Here is a 14,538-nt window from a genome sequence, read left to right on the forward strand (position 1 = left end):
TTGCTTTATTTTAATGTCCATCAAACCACCAAATTAAAACATTTTGAATAAAAATAATATTTGAAATAATAATAACAATACAATTTGAAATAAAATAGAAAAATACTATTTGAATAATGTTATGGAAAATAGCTGAATTATTAATAATTATCATAAATGTGCTTCCTTGCCGAATGTCTGGTTTATACATTTCGTATGATTGTCATTGAACTTTTCTTTCAAACACCATTGTTAACACGTTGTTAATGCATTTGCTAATTTTAACTAACAATGAGCAATTTATTTGTTACAGTACTTATTAATCCTTATTATTGTTAGATAATAAAACATGCTGTTTATTGTTAGTTCATGTTGCTCAGATCTATTAAATATTAGCAAATACTTTTGACTGTAATAATGTATTAATAGATGTTGAAATTAACATTAACTAAAAATAATAAATGGTAACAAATCAACCTTATTGTAAACAGTGTTAAATGGTATCACTGAAGTACTATTATGGTTTTTATTAATATTTTGAATTATTTAAAAAATTTTGTTGTGCTTTTGTCATTTTTTAAATGTCTATATAGTTTTGATCAATATTTAAATATTTTTTATATTTATATTTTCTGTGTTCATCGTAATTTTAGTTAATGTTTTAGGAATTTTGTTATGTTTTTGTCTCTTTTTTTAGTATTTTTTAAAAAGTATGTCTGCATAGTTTTTATTAATTTTTATTTCAGTTTTAGTTTTTAGAACGTCATGTTAAACTAAAAATAAAAATGAGAAATGTTGCCTTGGAAACTAACTGAAATATAATAAATTTTTATATTTTATTTCATTTAACGTTTATTTTATAACTATAATAACCCTGATTGTAGTGTTATCAAACCATGTGAATGTCTTTGAATCATTTGAATCACATGTTGATTATGAAGACACTTTCTAAGTCCTCATAATTAAAATAGCTTTAAAAACATACTAAACTTTACAAAATGTAAAAATGGCTGTAGTTTTGTGTGAGGGGCAGGTTTAGGTGTAGGGTTAGGGTAAGGGGATAGAAAATACAGTTTGTACAGTAGAAAAAACATTACGCCTATGGAATGAACCCATAAAACATAAAAACCAACGTGTGTGTGTTTGTGTGCGTGTGTGTGTATGTTTGTGTGCGTGCGTGTGTGTGTGCGCGCGTGTGTGTGTGTGTGTGTGTGTTTGTGTGCGTGTGTGTGTGTGTGCGAATCATGACGTGGACCACAGAGCCGAAGAGCTCAGACATCAGGAAGGTCAGTGTGTTTTTCCTCTTCTTTTCTGTGAGGCTCCGGCTGAAGTTGGGTTTGTCAAAGTGAGCTGTGGTGTGTCTCAGACGCTTCATATCTGGCTGAATGAGGAGGCGTCGGGCAGGAGCTCCACTGTGGCCTCCCTGCCGGGGGAAAGTAACCTGGAGGAGAGATGTAAGCAGGTAGTGACCCTTGACCTTTGACCTCCTGACTGCCTGCGGAGGTGACGCTGGGCTTGTCTAACACTGCTGCTGTCTGGAGGGTTTTGATCTGATGTTTCAGCATGGCAGCTGATAACCGTCTTTCCTCCTTTCTGAGCCACTAACACCTTCTGAAGCACTTGAATGACCTTTGACCTTCGGCAGTGCAGATTTATTTTGGCATGAATTAAAAAAAAACAGGGATGTGAGGGACAGACATTTTGTCCATTCATAAATAAAAACCTAAATAGTGTTACTTAAAAAAAATAACAACAAAATTGCTAAACTTTGAACTGGAAAAAAAAAAAAAAATTAACATAAATGTATCACTTAATAAAAACTAAAAATAACAAAAATTACTAACATTTAACTGGAGATAAATAAAAATAAATTAAATCTAAATAGAATTATTAAAAAAAAAACTAATAAAAATTACATGACATAAAATTACTACAATTTTAACTTGAAATCAATACAAATAAATTAAACCCAAACAGTATTATTTTAAAACACAAAAACTAATAACAAAAAAAAATTACATAACAAAATTACTAATCTTTTAACTGGAAATAAATAAACATAAATTATATTACTTAAAAAAACTAACAAATATTACATAAATTACTCAAATTTTACTGGATATAAATAAAAAATAAAATAAACCCCAAATAGTATTATTTATAAAAACAAAAACTATTAAATATTACAAACAGAATTATTTAAAATTCCACTGAAAATAAATAAAAAAGAAAACCTTAATAGTGCTATTAAAAAAAACTAAGAAATTACATAACAAAGTTACCAAAAATTTAATTGGATATAGATAAAAATAAATTAAACATAAATATTATTATTTAAAAAAACAAAAATGAATCAAAATTACATGGCATAAAATTAGTAAAATTTTAACTGCAAATAAATAAAAAACATTTTTTTTAAAATTTTATTATTTTAAAAACACAAACTAATAAGAAATAACATACCAACATTTAAAAATAAAAATAAAATTTAAACTGTAATAAAAATTAAAATAAGTGAAACATAAAAAGTATTATTTAAAAAACAAAAATTACATAACATTACTAAACATGAAACTAAAATTAAAACTGATGATATAAAAAAACTAATAAAATCTAATTTAAAATATTAATAAAACCATAACAGTATATGAAGAGTTTATTTCCAAAAACATATAACTCAGTTTATTAAAATTTTCAAAAATCATGTTTTTTATGATGTTATCATGTTTTTATTGTTTTATTGTGTTAGCTGTATTTTTTTTACCTAATCAAAATAACCCAACTGCAGTTTGATTGAGATTCACTGGAATGCACAATGAAAAAACACGATTTTTGAAAATTGTTAAAAACATAGTTATCTGTTTTTGCAAATTAACTCTTCATATAAATTATACTAAAATAACACTGGTTCAAATATTTCCAACGGACAAAAAATTTGAAAAAAATAAATGAGATGTGACCTATGACCTTACAATCTAAATATCTGTCCCTCACAGTCTTTATGCATTCGCTTCAGATTCAACATGACGTCTACTCCTCACTAAGGTCCATTGGGATGTGTATCAAACTCATGTTATTGCAAGATTTTGAAATGCTTTCATTTGCACCTAATCAGGGACAGTGTGATACGTCATTTTCTCTTCCTGTTGTGAAGTGACAAAGTCTCATATTGCCAGTTAAAGCATCTCATTAGTGTTTTTTGTGCTGGTTGTGTGTTTCCAGGCTGCTCAGATGGTTCTGATCGCCCTGTTTGAGCTGAACACCCCAGAGTTCACCATGCTGTTAGGAGCTCTGCCCAAAACCTTCCAGGACGGAGCCACTAAACTCCTGCACAACCATCTGAAGAACAGCAGTAACGTGGCTGCAGTGGTACACACGCGCTGATCTCGCTCTCCGTCACCAGTAGTGTGTTTAGGCACCATGCAAACCATGCAATTTCTACCTTTCTAATTAGCCATTTAAAAGTCCTCCTATGAGTGTCTGCATGTATAATTAAATTTACATGGTTTACGTAGATTGTTCAGTGTCCGTGGTGTGAAAATGATGGCGAGCAATTCATTTGAACGCGGCTTGAGAGAGAATTGTGAATGAAGGCGCGGATGCAGCCTCCGTGTTGCCAGATCAAGTTTTTATAATCGTTTTTAGACTTTTTTTTCAAAAATAATGTGACCTTTTAGGAAGTTAATAAAGTTGCAGTTTAGGGTTAGCGATATCTTTATCTAAATGATTAGACATTTTTTCAGTTTATTTTATTTTGGGGGGCTTTGCTTTTGTTTGTTACCACAGCAATACCTGGCAACACTGCATCGCCGGCACTAAAAATTGACAGTAATAAAACATTTTTAAAAAGCCCACAGAGAACAGGATACCACATTCGGTAATACAAACGCAATGATCATCGTGATATTATCTGTAAGAAATGGTATCAATGCTATCAAAAACAGTAGCATAATAACTACTACAGAGATTTGCAGAACAAGTACGTTACAGAATTAAAATGCCAAATATTCAGACACTGTCCATAAAGAATTTGCTATTTCATTCAGTTTTAGTAGTTAACCTTTCACAAAGTCATGCTAAAACATTCATAAGAGCACTAGGCAAAGTTCCTATCGTATAGCATTGATTACTGATGAAAACTATTACTGTATTATTGTATGAATAATAAACAAGTAATACAATTATCCACCCCAATAGAAAAGCATTAACAAATTTTAATGCAGTAAACAAGGTCTTATTAACAGTGTCCTTCCCCTTAAAACAGAGAAAACATCTTTTACAAACATCTACATGTCTGTCTCTTTTAAAGTTTGTATGTATATAATGGGTTGTATTTGTAGGTGTTATTATAGCACAATTCTTAACACCCCACCCCAGACCTCACTAATTGTCAAAACTTGGTTATGGCTATACCCTGGAACGTGATTTCTACCGCGGGGGTCCCCAGGGACTGTTTGCTTAGGGCCCCCAAAACTCTAAACTAGGGCTGTCAAAATGGCTGAAAAAAACAAATTCGAATTTTGTACTTAAATATTATCAATATTTGAATTATATTCGAATTTAAAAGGCATAATTTCAGTTAGGGGGAAAAAAAGCTTTTGGCTTCTCTCCTGAGGCCACAAGAGGGCGCATCGAGCAAAAAATTACTAATTCACGTTTATTCAAAGCAATAAAATAACACGACTATCTTTGAAAAAAGTGCATAATATTTAAAATAATGTTTATGAACCATATATAATTAATTAAGTTGCTTAAACAGTTCGAATCAAAACAGCATCATGTATGTATAGTTTAATACAAAGGACCAAAAACCAATCACAAAGAGAACTTTCTTCATTTAAAAACATGAGATGCAGTGGGATGCAGAAAAACCGCCATAAAGTCTCGAGACATGTTTTTTAAAAGTTGAAATTACATTAAATGTACATGGCTTTCTAAACATCTAGACAAAATGCTCTCTTGTGCGAGACGCGAGTGCAACGGTGATAGATGTCCCTATAGAAAATGCGATAAATATGCGTTCTGTGTGAACGGCTTGGTTTCAGTTTTGACGTAAACAAGATCTTTTCCACAATATTTTGAGTGAACAATGTAGCAGAGCCGCATCCAGTGGCTTCAAATGGATAGGCTAAAAAAAAACATTAAAATGCAACGACACCTACATCGTCATCGCATCTTGTGTGCCACTGATAAAGCTGCCTCACGCACACCTAAAAGTTTTTGCATTCGAATGTGGATTTTTATTTTAAATTCGAAATTCGAAAAAATTTTTGACAGCCCTACTCTAAACATGCCCCTGTCTGTCACTGAATGTTACAGTGTGCTGCTCGCTCAAACGTCTGTGTCGTTTGTTCAGTCTCAGGCGTCTCCCAGCGGCAGCAGCATTGTGGGACGCACCCCTCCACGACACCCGGTGACCCGCAGCAGCCCGCTGACCTCACCCACCAACGGCTCACACGGGGGACTGTCACCCAGGTACACCACCTCAAAACAAACATCTGTGAAGCTGTGGGACATGATCAGGACTACATGGAATCTGAGACTGCAGAAACAATAGTTTATTTATTTGTTAAAAATTAGCATATTAATGATAAATAAATAATAAAATAAAAATAATAATAATGTATTATTTTAAATATTACTGTTATTATTTTATTTATTATTATTATTATTATGATTAATTATTAAATAATAATACATATTTTATGTGAAGAATATAATACTCTCAGGTAGTTTTATGTGTATTGTTTTCATTTTAATTAGTTAATTGTACTGTTTTTGTCATTTTTATTTTTTATTTTTTTTCAAAAATGTCTATATAGCGTTTATTAATTTGATTTATTAATTTTAGTTTATTTAATTTCAGATATTTTAAACTAAATTTAAAGTGTAACTATTGCTTAAAGTAAAAGAGAATGAAATAAAATAAGTTTACCTTTTTTAAAAAAATTTTATTTCAGGTAACTATTATTTTATTTAAAGCAACATAAAACATTTTTTATGACCCTGCTACACATCACCTAAAATATGTTTCAGATATTTTAAACTAAACTTAAAGTGTAACTATTGCTTGAAGTAAAAGAGAATGAAATAAAATAAGTTTAGTTAACAGTAATAACCCTGCTACAGATCACCTAAAATATGTATTAAATATTTTTACAAATATTTTAATTAAATAATTTAAACATTGATTATAATTTTAAAAAATATATATTATTTTATACTAAGAATATCATATTCCCGGCTAAATTTAACACATTCAATGATGTTTAATTCAATGTAATTACAACATTTATTTCAATACAACACAAACTGACACCGAAAATGCAGATTTCATGTGGTCCTGGTCGTAACTCGAATCATAGGCTTTCTAATGGTCTTTTGCTCCAAAAGACAAACATTTGCTCTAGTGATCCTGTCCTCATCAGTAACCCATTTTTGAACATGGTTTTACACGCTTTAGTTTAATAACCAAAATGAATGAACAGTCATGTTTCACTCATTTTCAAACTCTCTGAAGGCAAATAAATGTTGATGCTATTTAGATTTGTTTTTTAGGATGTTTTTCGTTTCTGCATGAACTAACAAACAGCTTCTGCACTAAATGCACATCATGAAATGACATTAAATCCATGTTATATTACTAATATTGCTCTGTTTTGGCATTTCAAAGGGTGTTGCATCTTATGTTGCAGATTGTAAATGTCTCTGTTTTTGTTGTGACGCAATACGATAATTTTTGTTTTGACCAGCCATGATAAGTGATATTTTATCAGTCGTTTTTCCACTTTTTTGTTATTGAAAGGAAAATGTAATTCAATACTTGTTCCTAATACAGTAAATTTTGTTAAATAATAACATTTTGTGCTTCTTTGGCTGAAATGAGCAACAACAGTGACTGTAATTTCTTCAACAACTCAGATATGTGAAGGGTGTTTATTTGTTATTTCTTTTAATAATTATTTTTCTGAATTATTCTTTAAATTTTATGTTTCAGTGCTTCAAAATGATGCCTGAAGTGACAAAATCTCAACCATTCAGAATCAGTGTTATTTTAGTATCATTGATATACCTTACTGTTATAGTTTTTGTTAATATTTTGAATTAAATTTTATTTTTAGATTATCTGTTTCATTTTATTTTAGGTGATATTTTAGGTTATTTTAGGTTTATTTAGGTGAAGTTTTAGTGATTTTGTTGTGTGTTTTTGTCATTTTTATTAGTTTTTAAAAAAAAATATGTCTGTATAGTTTCTATTAAGTTTTTAGTTTTTGTTATTTTAGTTCTTTGACTTAAACTAAATGAAAATGAGAAATGTTGCCGTGGCAGTTAACTGAAATATTTTTTTTAGTTCATGCTTATTTAATTTTTTATGGTTTTAGTTTTATTTAACGATAATAACATTTACTGTTTAATATACAGACTTGTGGACCAATCAGGTTTCATTGTGGGCAGAGTTTCCCAGCATTATGCATAAAAACAGAAGCATCTCTTTGTGCTCACAGCTGGTTTGGACCAAAACTCACTTAAACTTGCAAGACGTGATGTATTGTTTGATGGCGTCTTGTTTGGTCAGGATATGGTAGTTTGAGAACTAGCATCTTTCACTGTTTCCTCTTTTCTTCCTCTCTTCCTCCTCTTTGTTTCTACACCTCCCTGCTCTCTCTTCATCCTCCTCTTCCTCTCGGCTCAGTCGTTTGTGGGGCCGGAGCTCAAAGCCTTCTTCTAACCTCCCTCCTCCCCACCCCGGCCCTGCCACCCCCCCTCTCCGGGCCTATCGGAGGGCGTATTCGCCCAGGTAACACACCTCGGCCCGGGCGTCAGAATGCTAACACATAAGAGCAGGAATTTCCTGCACAATTATTGGTTTTTCATTGGTAGTCTAATCAATTTAAAGTCAATGCATGACATTTAAAGAAATGTTTTGGGTTTAAATGGACCCGGAATGTTCCTTTTAAGGCAAAACACTACAGGCAAACCCATTCATCTTTTTCATGCACTGATCAATTTTGCTATTTTGCTTCCATAACATGTCTTATTTCAAACTAGAGGAAAGAAAACATCCAAAATACACATTTAAGTGTTCATTTTAAGTAAAATTGTATTTGCGTCTGTAGATTTCAGTTACAATACATATCTTTAAAAATTTACTCCTGCACATCAGCAGCACTTACATACACCAAAACTTACAGTTTTATTCCTGTCTATATTCTGAAGGATTTTACTGAGGGGTTTGTTCATGTATCATTCACCTGAATTAATTATTGCATTTTTATGTATTTGCGTCTGTAGATTTCAATTACAATCCATATCTATAAACGTTTTTTCTCCACTTCAGCAGCACTTACATACACCAAAATTTACAGTTTTATTCATATCTATATTCTGAAGGTTTTTACTGAGGGGTTTGTTCATATGTCATTCACCTGAGTTAATTATTGCATTTTTATATTTGCGTCTGTAGATTTCAGTTACAATACATATCTTTAGAAGTTTTTCTCCACTTCAGCAGCACTTAAATACACCAAAATTTACAGTTTTATTCCTGTCTATATTCTGAAGGTTTTTACTGAGGAGTTTGTTCATATATCATTCACATGAGATTATTATTGCACTTAATCTATTTGCGTCTGTAGATTTCAATTACAATCCATATCTATAAAAGTTTTTTCTCCACTTCAGCAGCACTTACATACACCAAAATTTACAAGTTCGTTCATATATCATTCAGACTTATTTCTAGAACATTTTCTTCCTAAAAACATGGCAAAAGTGCATATCTTTAAAGGCCGTAAGTTTGTTTCTCCACTTCAGCAACACTTACAAACACCAAACTTAACAGTTTTATTCCTGTCTATATTCTGAAGGTTTTTACTGAGGGGTTTGTTCATATGTGATTCACCTGGTATTATGCAACATATTTTTCATAAAAACGTGGTATTTTCCTATTTCTGTTTGTTGACAGTATTTTCTGATTTTTGGAGTGATAAAAAGAGAAATCCAAAATCTCCTCTGTAAAAATATAAATCTTTAATATGTCAACAAAATAAAAACTAATTTTGAACCTGGCTTTATCCAAAGTTCAGATTGATGTTCTGGAAATGTATGCAAATTAGTACACATTTAATTAGATAATTCCTTACCTGCATATTTAAACATAACATTTCAAGAAAACTTGTAAAACACAAAAACTGTCTTAATGTGCTGTGAATAATCATCTGGGGAAAGTATATTTTTACACTGTTCACCTGTAGTGTCTTGCCTTGAAAGTTTTTTTTTTAAATCCTAGAAATTTTAGCAAATGTGCAAACCTTATATTTCGGTCAAACTGCACTCTCTTTGTATTTGTCTCAGCGTGAGAATCCGTGTCTTACATTTTCATTACTTTTGTGACGTCTTTCTGTCTCTCATTCATCTGATTTCTGTTGTTCCAACCACTTTTTGCTTCGTGGCAAATGCAAAGGTTTGTCGAGTGTTAATCTGTCTATATGAAATGTTTAAGATGTGTCACTTTATCTTTGCAGTTGAGCAGTTGATGCATTCATCACATCTGTGTGTCGTCTGTCCGCCTTGTGTTGTATGTTAAAGTCAATGCATATGGAGTCACGCCTCACTCTGTGTGTGTGTGTGTGTGTGTGTGCAGTATGCTGGAGTACGACACCGAGAACATGAACTCAGAGGAGATCTTCAGCTCGTTGAGAGGTGTAACCGAAGCCATCCAGAGCTTCAGTTTCCGCAGTCAGGAAGACATACTCGAGCCCATCAAACATGACGGCAAGAGGGAAGATACGGTGAGTACCTCCACCTGCAAGACTGTCTTCAAGATGTTGCTTTAGGTTGACCCAAACTAATCAAACAAGAAGGTCTGCATTAATTTTTTAAGCTGCAAAGCTTTTTTATATTTTCATCTGAAATAGAAGATTGATTCCTCAAAATGCTAAATATTAAGCAACTTGTAGCCTGTGATCAACAATAACTCCAGCAACTTTCAAAATGTAAACAACCTGACCATTTAAAAATAGCTTAATATCTTCATATACATTTAATATAATTGCTTTTTTTTTCAAATGGCCAGGTTGTTTACATTTTAATAGATATTAGATTAATATTACGTTTTTTTTTTAATTAATACTTTTATTCATTTTATTTTATGCATTGAATTGATCAAAAGTGACAGTAAAGACATTGATAATGTTAGGAAAGATTTCTATTTCAAATAAATGCTGTTCTTTTGAACTTTCTATTTATCAAACTATCCTGAAAAATAAAATGTATCACAGTTTCCACAAAAATATTCAGCAGCACAACTGTTTTCAACATTAATAATAATCAGAAATGTTTCTCGAGCAGCAAATCAGCAAATTATAATGATTTCTGAAGACCATGTGACACTGAAGACTGGAGTAATGCTGCTGAAAATTCAGCTTTGATCACAGAAATAAATAACATTTTAACATATATATTCACAGAGAAAATAGCTGTTTTAAATATAATTTTTTTTCATATTTTTACTGTATTTTTGATCAAATAAATGCTGCCTTGCTGACTTCTTTCTTCTGCCCTCAAACTGATTAATCTTATAATATATATATATATATATACAGTACAGTATATAACCAGAATGGATATGAATGATGTCGCAAGAGTGTTTTACTTCTTCTGATTAATAGATGTTATAGTCAGTCACAAGGTTGAAGCTAAATAAGCAGGTTTCTCTTTCAGACCGGTGTGGATCCTCGTCTGTCCGCTGGTGTGATGGAAGGAGGCCGGACAGCGCTGGACAACAAGACATCATTATTAAACACACCGTCTCCTCGATCGTTCAGTGGCCCGTGGGCTCGCGAATACAACCCATACAACTACAGCGACTCCATCAGCGCCTACGAGAAAGGAGCGCTCGCCGTGTTTGACGACGTGGAGCACATCCGAGACGGTAAATGAACAAACACATCAACGGAAGAATCACTTCGTGATGTTCACAGAAACAGGCCAACGTCTTTGGGTTTCTCTTTCAGGTCGTCCACAGGACTGCGGAGAAAACAAAATCCTGCATCCGAAAGGTTTTTCTGCAGGTATGAGGAGGTTTGAAACCATTTGAAAAGAGCAAAAGTCAGCTTCTGTAAATAAACATCGTCATAGATAAGTGTTATTTTAGCATCACTGATATACTATTATAGAGTTTGTTAATATTTTGAATTCGATTTTCTTTTTATGTTTTCAGTTTTCATTTTAATTTCTAGATTAATTTTGAGTAATTTTGTTGTGTTTTCGTGTTTTAAATATCACTATTTAGGTTTTATTTATTATTTTTTGTTTGCATTTTAATTTTATTTTAATATTTCTATTAATTGTGTTTTGTTGTTTTTATAAGTTTTTTGTTTTAAATATTACTATTTAGATTTATTTATTTAATACATTTATTATTTTCAGTTCTCATTTTAGTTTAAAGTTTAGTATTTTCGTCATGTTATTTTATTAGTTTTTGTTTTAAATATTACTATTTAGGTTTAATTAATTTTTATGTATTCATTATTTTCAGTTTTCATTTTCATTTTAGTTATATTCTTTGTCATTTTGTTGTGTTTTTGTTATTTTAATTTTTTAATGCCTATATAGTATTTATTATTTGTTTAGTGTCAGTTATTTTAGTACTCCAAGTTAAACTAAACAAAAATGAAATGTTGAAAGCTGAAATAAAATAAGTCTAAATAATAAAAAAAAAATTTTTTTTTTTTTTAAATATGTATTTTTTTAAAAGGTATATATATTTTTATTTTTTTTATGATTTTAGTTTAGTGTTAGGGTGAAAAACCCTGCCATAGATAATGTATGAACATTTCAAAACAGTTCAGCTTTAGTTTCTATAAATACTTTTTAAGGACTGGTTAAAATATAAGGCAGCTGAAAAGTTGATGGCCACTGAATATTAAAAGCCTTTCCTGAGCTCTATGATTCCATTATGCTTCAGTGATTCATTCAGATGTGATTCGGTGCATAAATGTTCAGATTGTGTGTTTAATGTCGCTGACTGTGATTGGTCAGGACCCAGGCAGCACCTGGAGATGATTGGTGATCTGCTGAAGGAGCTGTCCAATCACAGCGAGCGTGTGGAGGAGAGGCGGGCCGCTCTGCTGGAGCTGCTGAAGGTCACGCGTGACGACAGTCTGGCTGTGTGGGAGGAGCATTTCAAAACCATGCTGCTGCTGCTGCTGGAGACGCTGGGAGACAGAGATGTGAGAGACACGCACTCATATTCTGTACTTGATAGTCACATGGTCCAACAATTAAAAACAGCACAGATGCAGCTAAAGAACAGTTGTGTCCGTCCACAGCACACCATCCGAGCGCTGGCTCTGCGCGTCCTGAAAGAGATCATGCGCAGTCAACCGGCGCGCTTCAAGAACTACGCAGAACTCACCATCATGAAAACCCTGGAGGCCCATAAAGACTGCCACAAAGAGGTGAGCCAGACTCTCTCTCTAATAATACAGCACTTCTCCACCAGAGGGCTTCAAGATGAGACAAAGCAAGCATTAGCATAAGCTGAAACTACTAAAAGTCAAGATATTTCTTGCTTTAATTCTCCCCCTCAGTAACTGTTTTTGTCTCTAAAGAACCAGGATTCCCATGCATGAAGTATGAGGAAGCCTATTATAGTTAATAAACTAAATATAAATAAAATTTATTTCAGCTAGTTGCAAGTCATTATTTCTTATTTTCGTTTAGTGTAACTTGACATACTAAATAAACTAAAAACTAAATTTGAAAAAGAAAAAAAAAAAGTAAAAAAAAGAAAAAGAAAAAGTAATTTAAAAATGAACAAATCTATAATAGTATATAAATGATACAAAAATCTTAAAGGAGGCATAACACACACAGTTTCACCCAATCTCATGTTAATCTTGAGTACCTATAGAGTAATCCTTCATATCTCCAAAAAGTCTTTAGTTTTATTATATTTATAAAAGAAAGAAACAGCTTTACGATTCTCTCCGGAAAAAGCCGAGCTCCTGGAGGCGGGCCGTGGGCGGAGCTAAAGAGTGACGAGCACTTGAGCTCCGACTGGCAACAAAACAGACATTTGATGCCGTTTCACTTACCGTCTGCAGTTCTGAATCATGACCGGGATCTTTTATAACTGGGACCGCCCCATCTTTCAATATCAAACGATGTGCAAATCCAGCGTCGAACTGGGCCTTGTTAATAAAACGTTCGTCAATAAAACACACTTGTGAAACTCCGTTGCTGCCCCGGGAAAAACAAACTGTATCCACTGTTTACATAACGCTGGATTCTTTAGGAAGCTGAACGATGTTATCTTTCCCTTACAACCAAAAACACACTTCTTTGGAGACATTCTTCCCGAGCGAGTCCCGTGCAGCGCTGCCGGCGGATGAAGCACGTTGATTGGTGCGATCTCGCTCTTGCTCTCGTTCTGGTCGATGCGTGCGCGGGTGCGTTCTTCCGGGAGAAATGCCCATATAAGGAGTTCCACCCTAGTTTACGTCATTAAGAGCCACGAATGAAAAAACTCTGAAACTTGTACAAACCCGGAAGTAAGATTTTTGGCACAGAAATACGAAGTCCAGTTTAGAGCTTTGTTGCTGGGCAAGAAAAATGGAAGAAATTCCTTGGCATCTCAAGCAAACTGGTTCATTTAAGGAGTTGCATGATTTCCTCAGTGATCCGGTGTGCGTTCACTCTAGGTTTTCTTTAAATACAAATATTTTGCTAATTCAGCAACTGAGTTTTCAGTCAATGATGAAATAATTCCTCCATATTTTTCATAGTACCATGGAGTTTTTGTCAAGCAGCCTGAAACGATGCCCACAGATGACAACTGATGTTATACATTATTGGACACTACTAAGGGAGAGAGGATTTGACCCTGTGACTTCATTCCAGAATCTGATGGCTCAGACTTGGGAGCATTTTATTGGTAAAACAAACTATTTTTATTATCATGAGCAAATAACATTTTAAAATTATACACACACACACACTACACTACCAGTCAAAAGTTTTTGGACAGTAAGATTTTTAATGTTTTTTTTTCTAATAATTCTCTTCTGCTTAGCAAGCCTGCATTTTTTTAAAATCCAAAATACATCAAAAGCAGTAATATTGTGAAATATTTTTACTATTTACAATAACTGCTTTCTATTTGAATATATTTTAAAATGTAATTTATTTCTGTGATCAAAGCAGTATTTTCAGCATCATTACTCCAGTCTTCAGTGTCTCATGATCTTCAGAAATCATTCTAATATGCTGATCTGCTGCTCAAGAAACATTTCTGATTATTATTATCAATATTTAAAACAGTTGAGTACATTTTCCCCCCAGGATTATTTGATGAATAGAAAGATCCAAAGATCAGCATTTATCTGAAATAAAAAGCTTTTGTAACATTATACACTATACCATTCAAAAGCTTGGAGTCAGTATATTTAAATCATTATATATTTATTATTAAATTATGAAATTATAGAAATTAATACTTTTATTAGCAAGGATGCATTAAATTGATCAAAAGTGATAATAAAGACTTTTATAATG

General features: G+C 32.5%; 1 protein-coding gene across 1 annotated transcript in view; it reads left to right on the forward strand.

The window, feature by feature from the left end:
- LOC107741997 (CLIP-associating protein 1-B-like) overlaps window positions 1-14,538 on the forward strand; it is a gene marked incomplete at its 5' end in the record, with an annotated part of 39,186 nt that overhangs the window by 21,353 nt on the left and 3,295 nt on the right. The window contains 8 exons of the mRNA XM_016554843.1: window positions 1,215-1,265; window positions 3,202-3,348; window positions 5,336-5,454; window positions 9,623-9,770; window positions 10,702-10,912; window positions 10,995-11,051; window positions 12,022-12,212; window positions 12,312-12,440. Of these exons, the coding sequence (XP_016410329.1) occupies window positions 1,215-1,265; window positions 3,202-3,348; window positions 5,336-5,454; window positions 9,623-9,770; window positions 10,702-10,912; window positions 10,995-11,051; window positions 12,022-12,212; window positions 12,312-12,440 (1,053 nt within the window). The remainder of the gene's footprint in view (window positions 1-1,214; window positions 1,266-3,201; window positions 3,349-5,335; window positions 5,455-9,622; window positions 9,771-10,701; window positions 10,913-10,994; window positions 11,052-12,021; window positions 12,213-12,311; window positions 12,441-14,538) is intronic.

The sequence above is a fragment of the Sinocyclocheilus rhinocerous genome, unplaced genomic scaffold (assembly GCF_001515625.1).
Source record: "Sinocyclocheilus rhinocerous isolate Xijiao unplaced genomic scaffold, SAMN03320098_v1.1 scaffold586, whole genome shotgun sequence".
NCBI lineage: Eukaryota > Metazoa > Chordata > Actinopteri > Cypriniformes > Cyprinidae > Sinocyclocheilus > Sinocyclocheilus rhinocerous.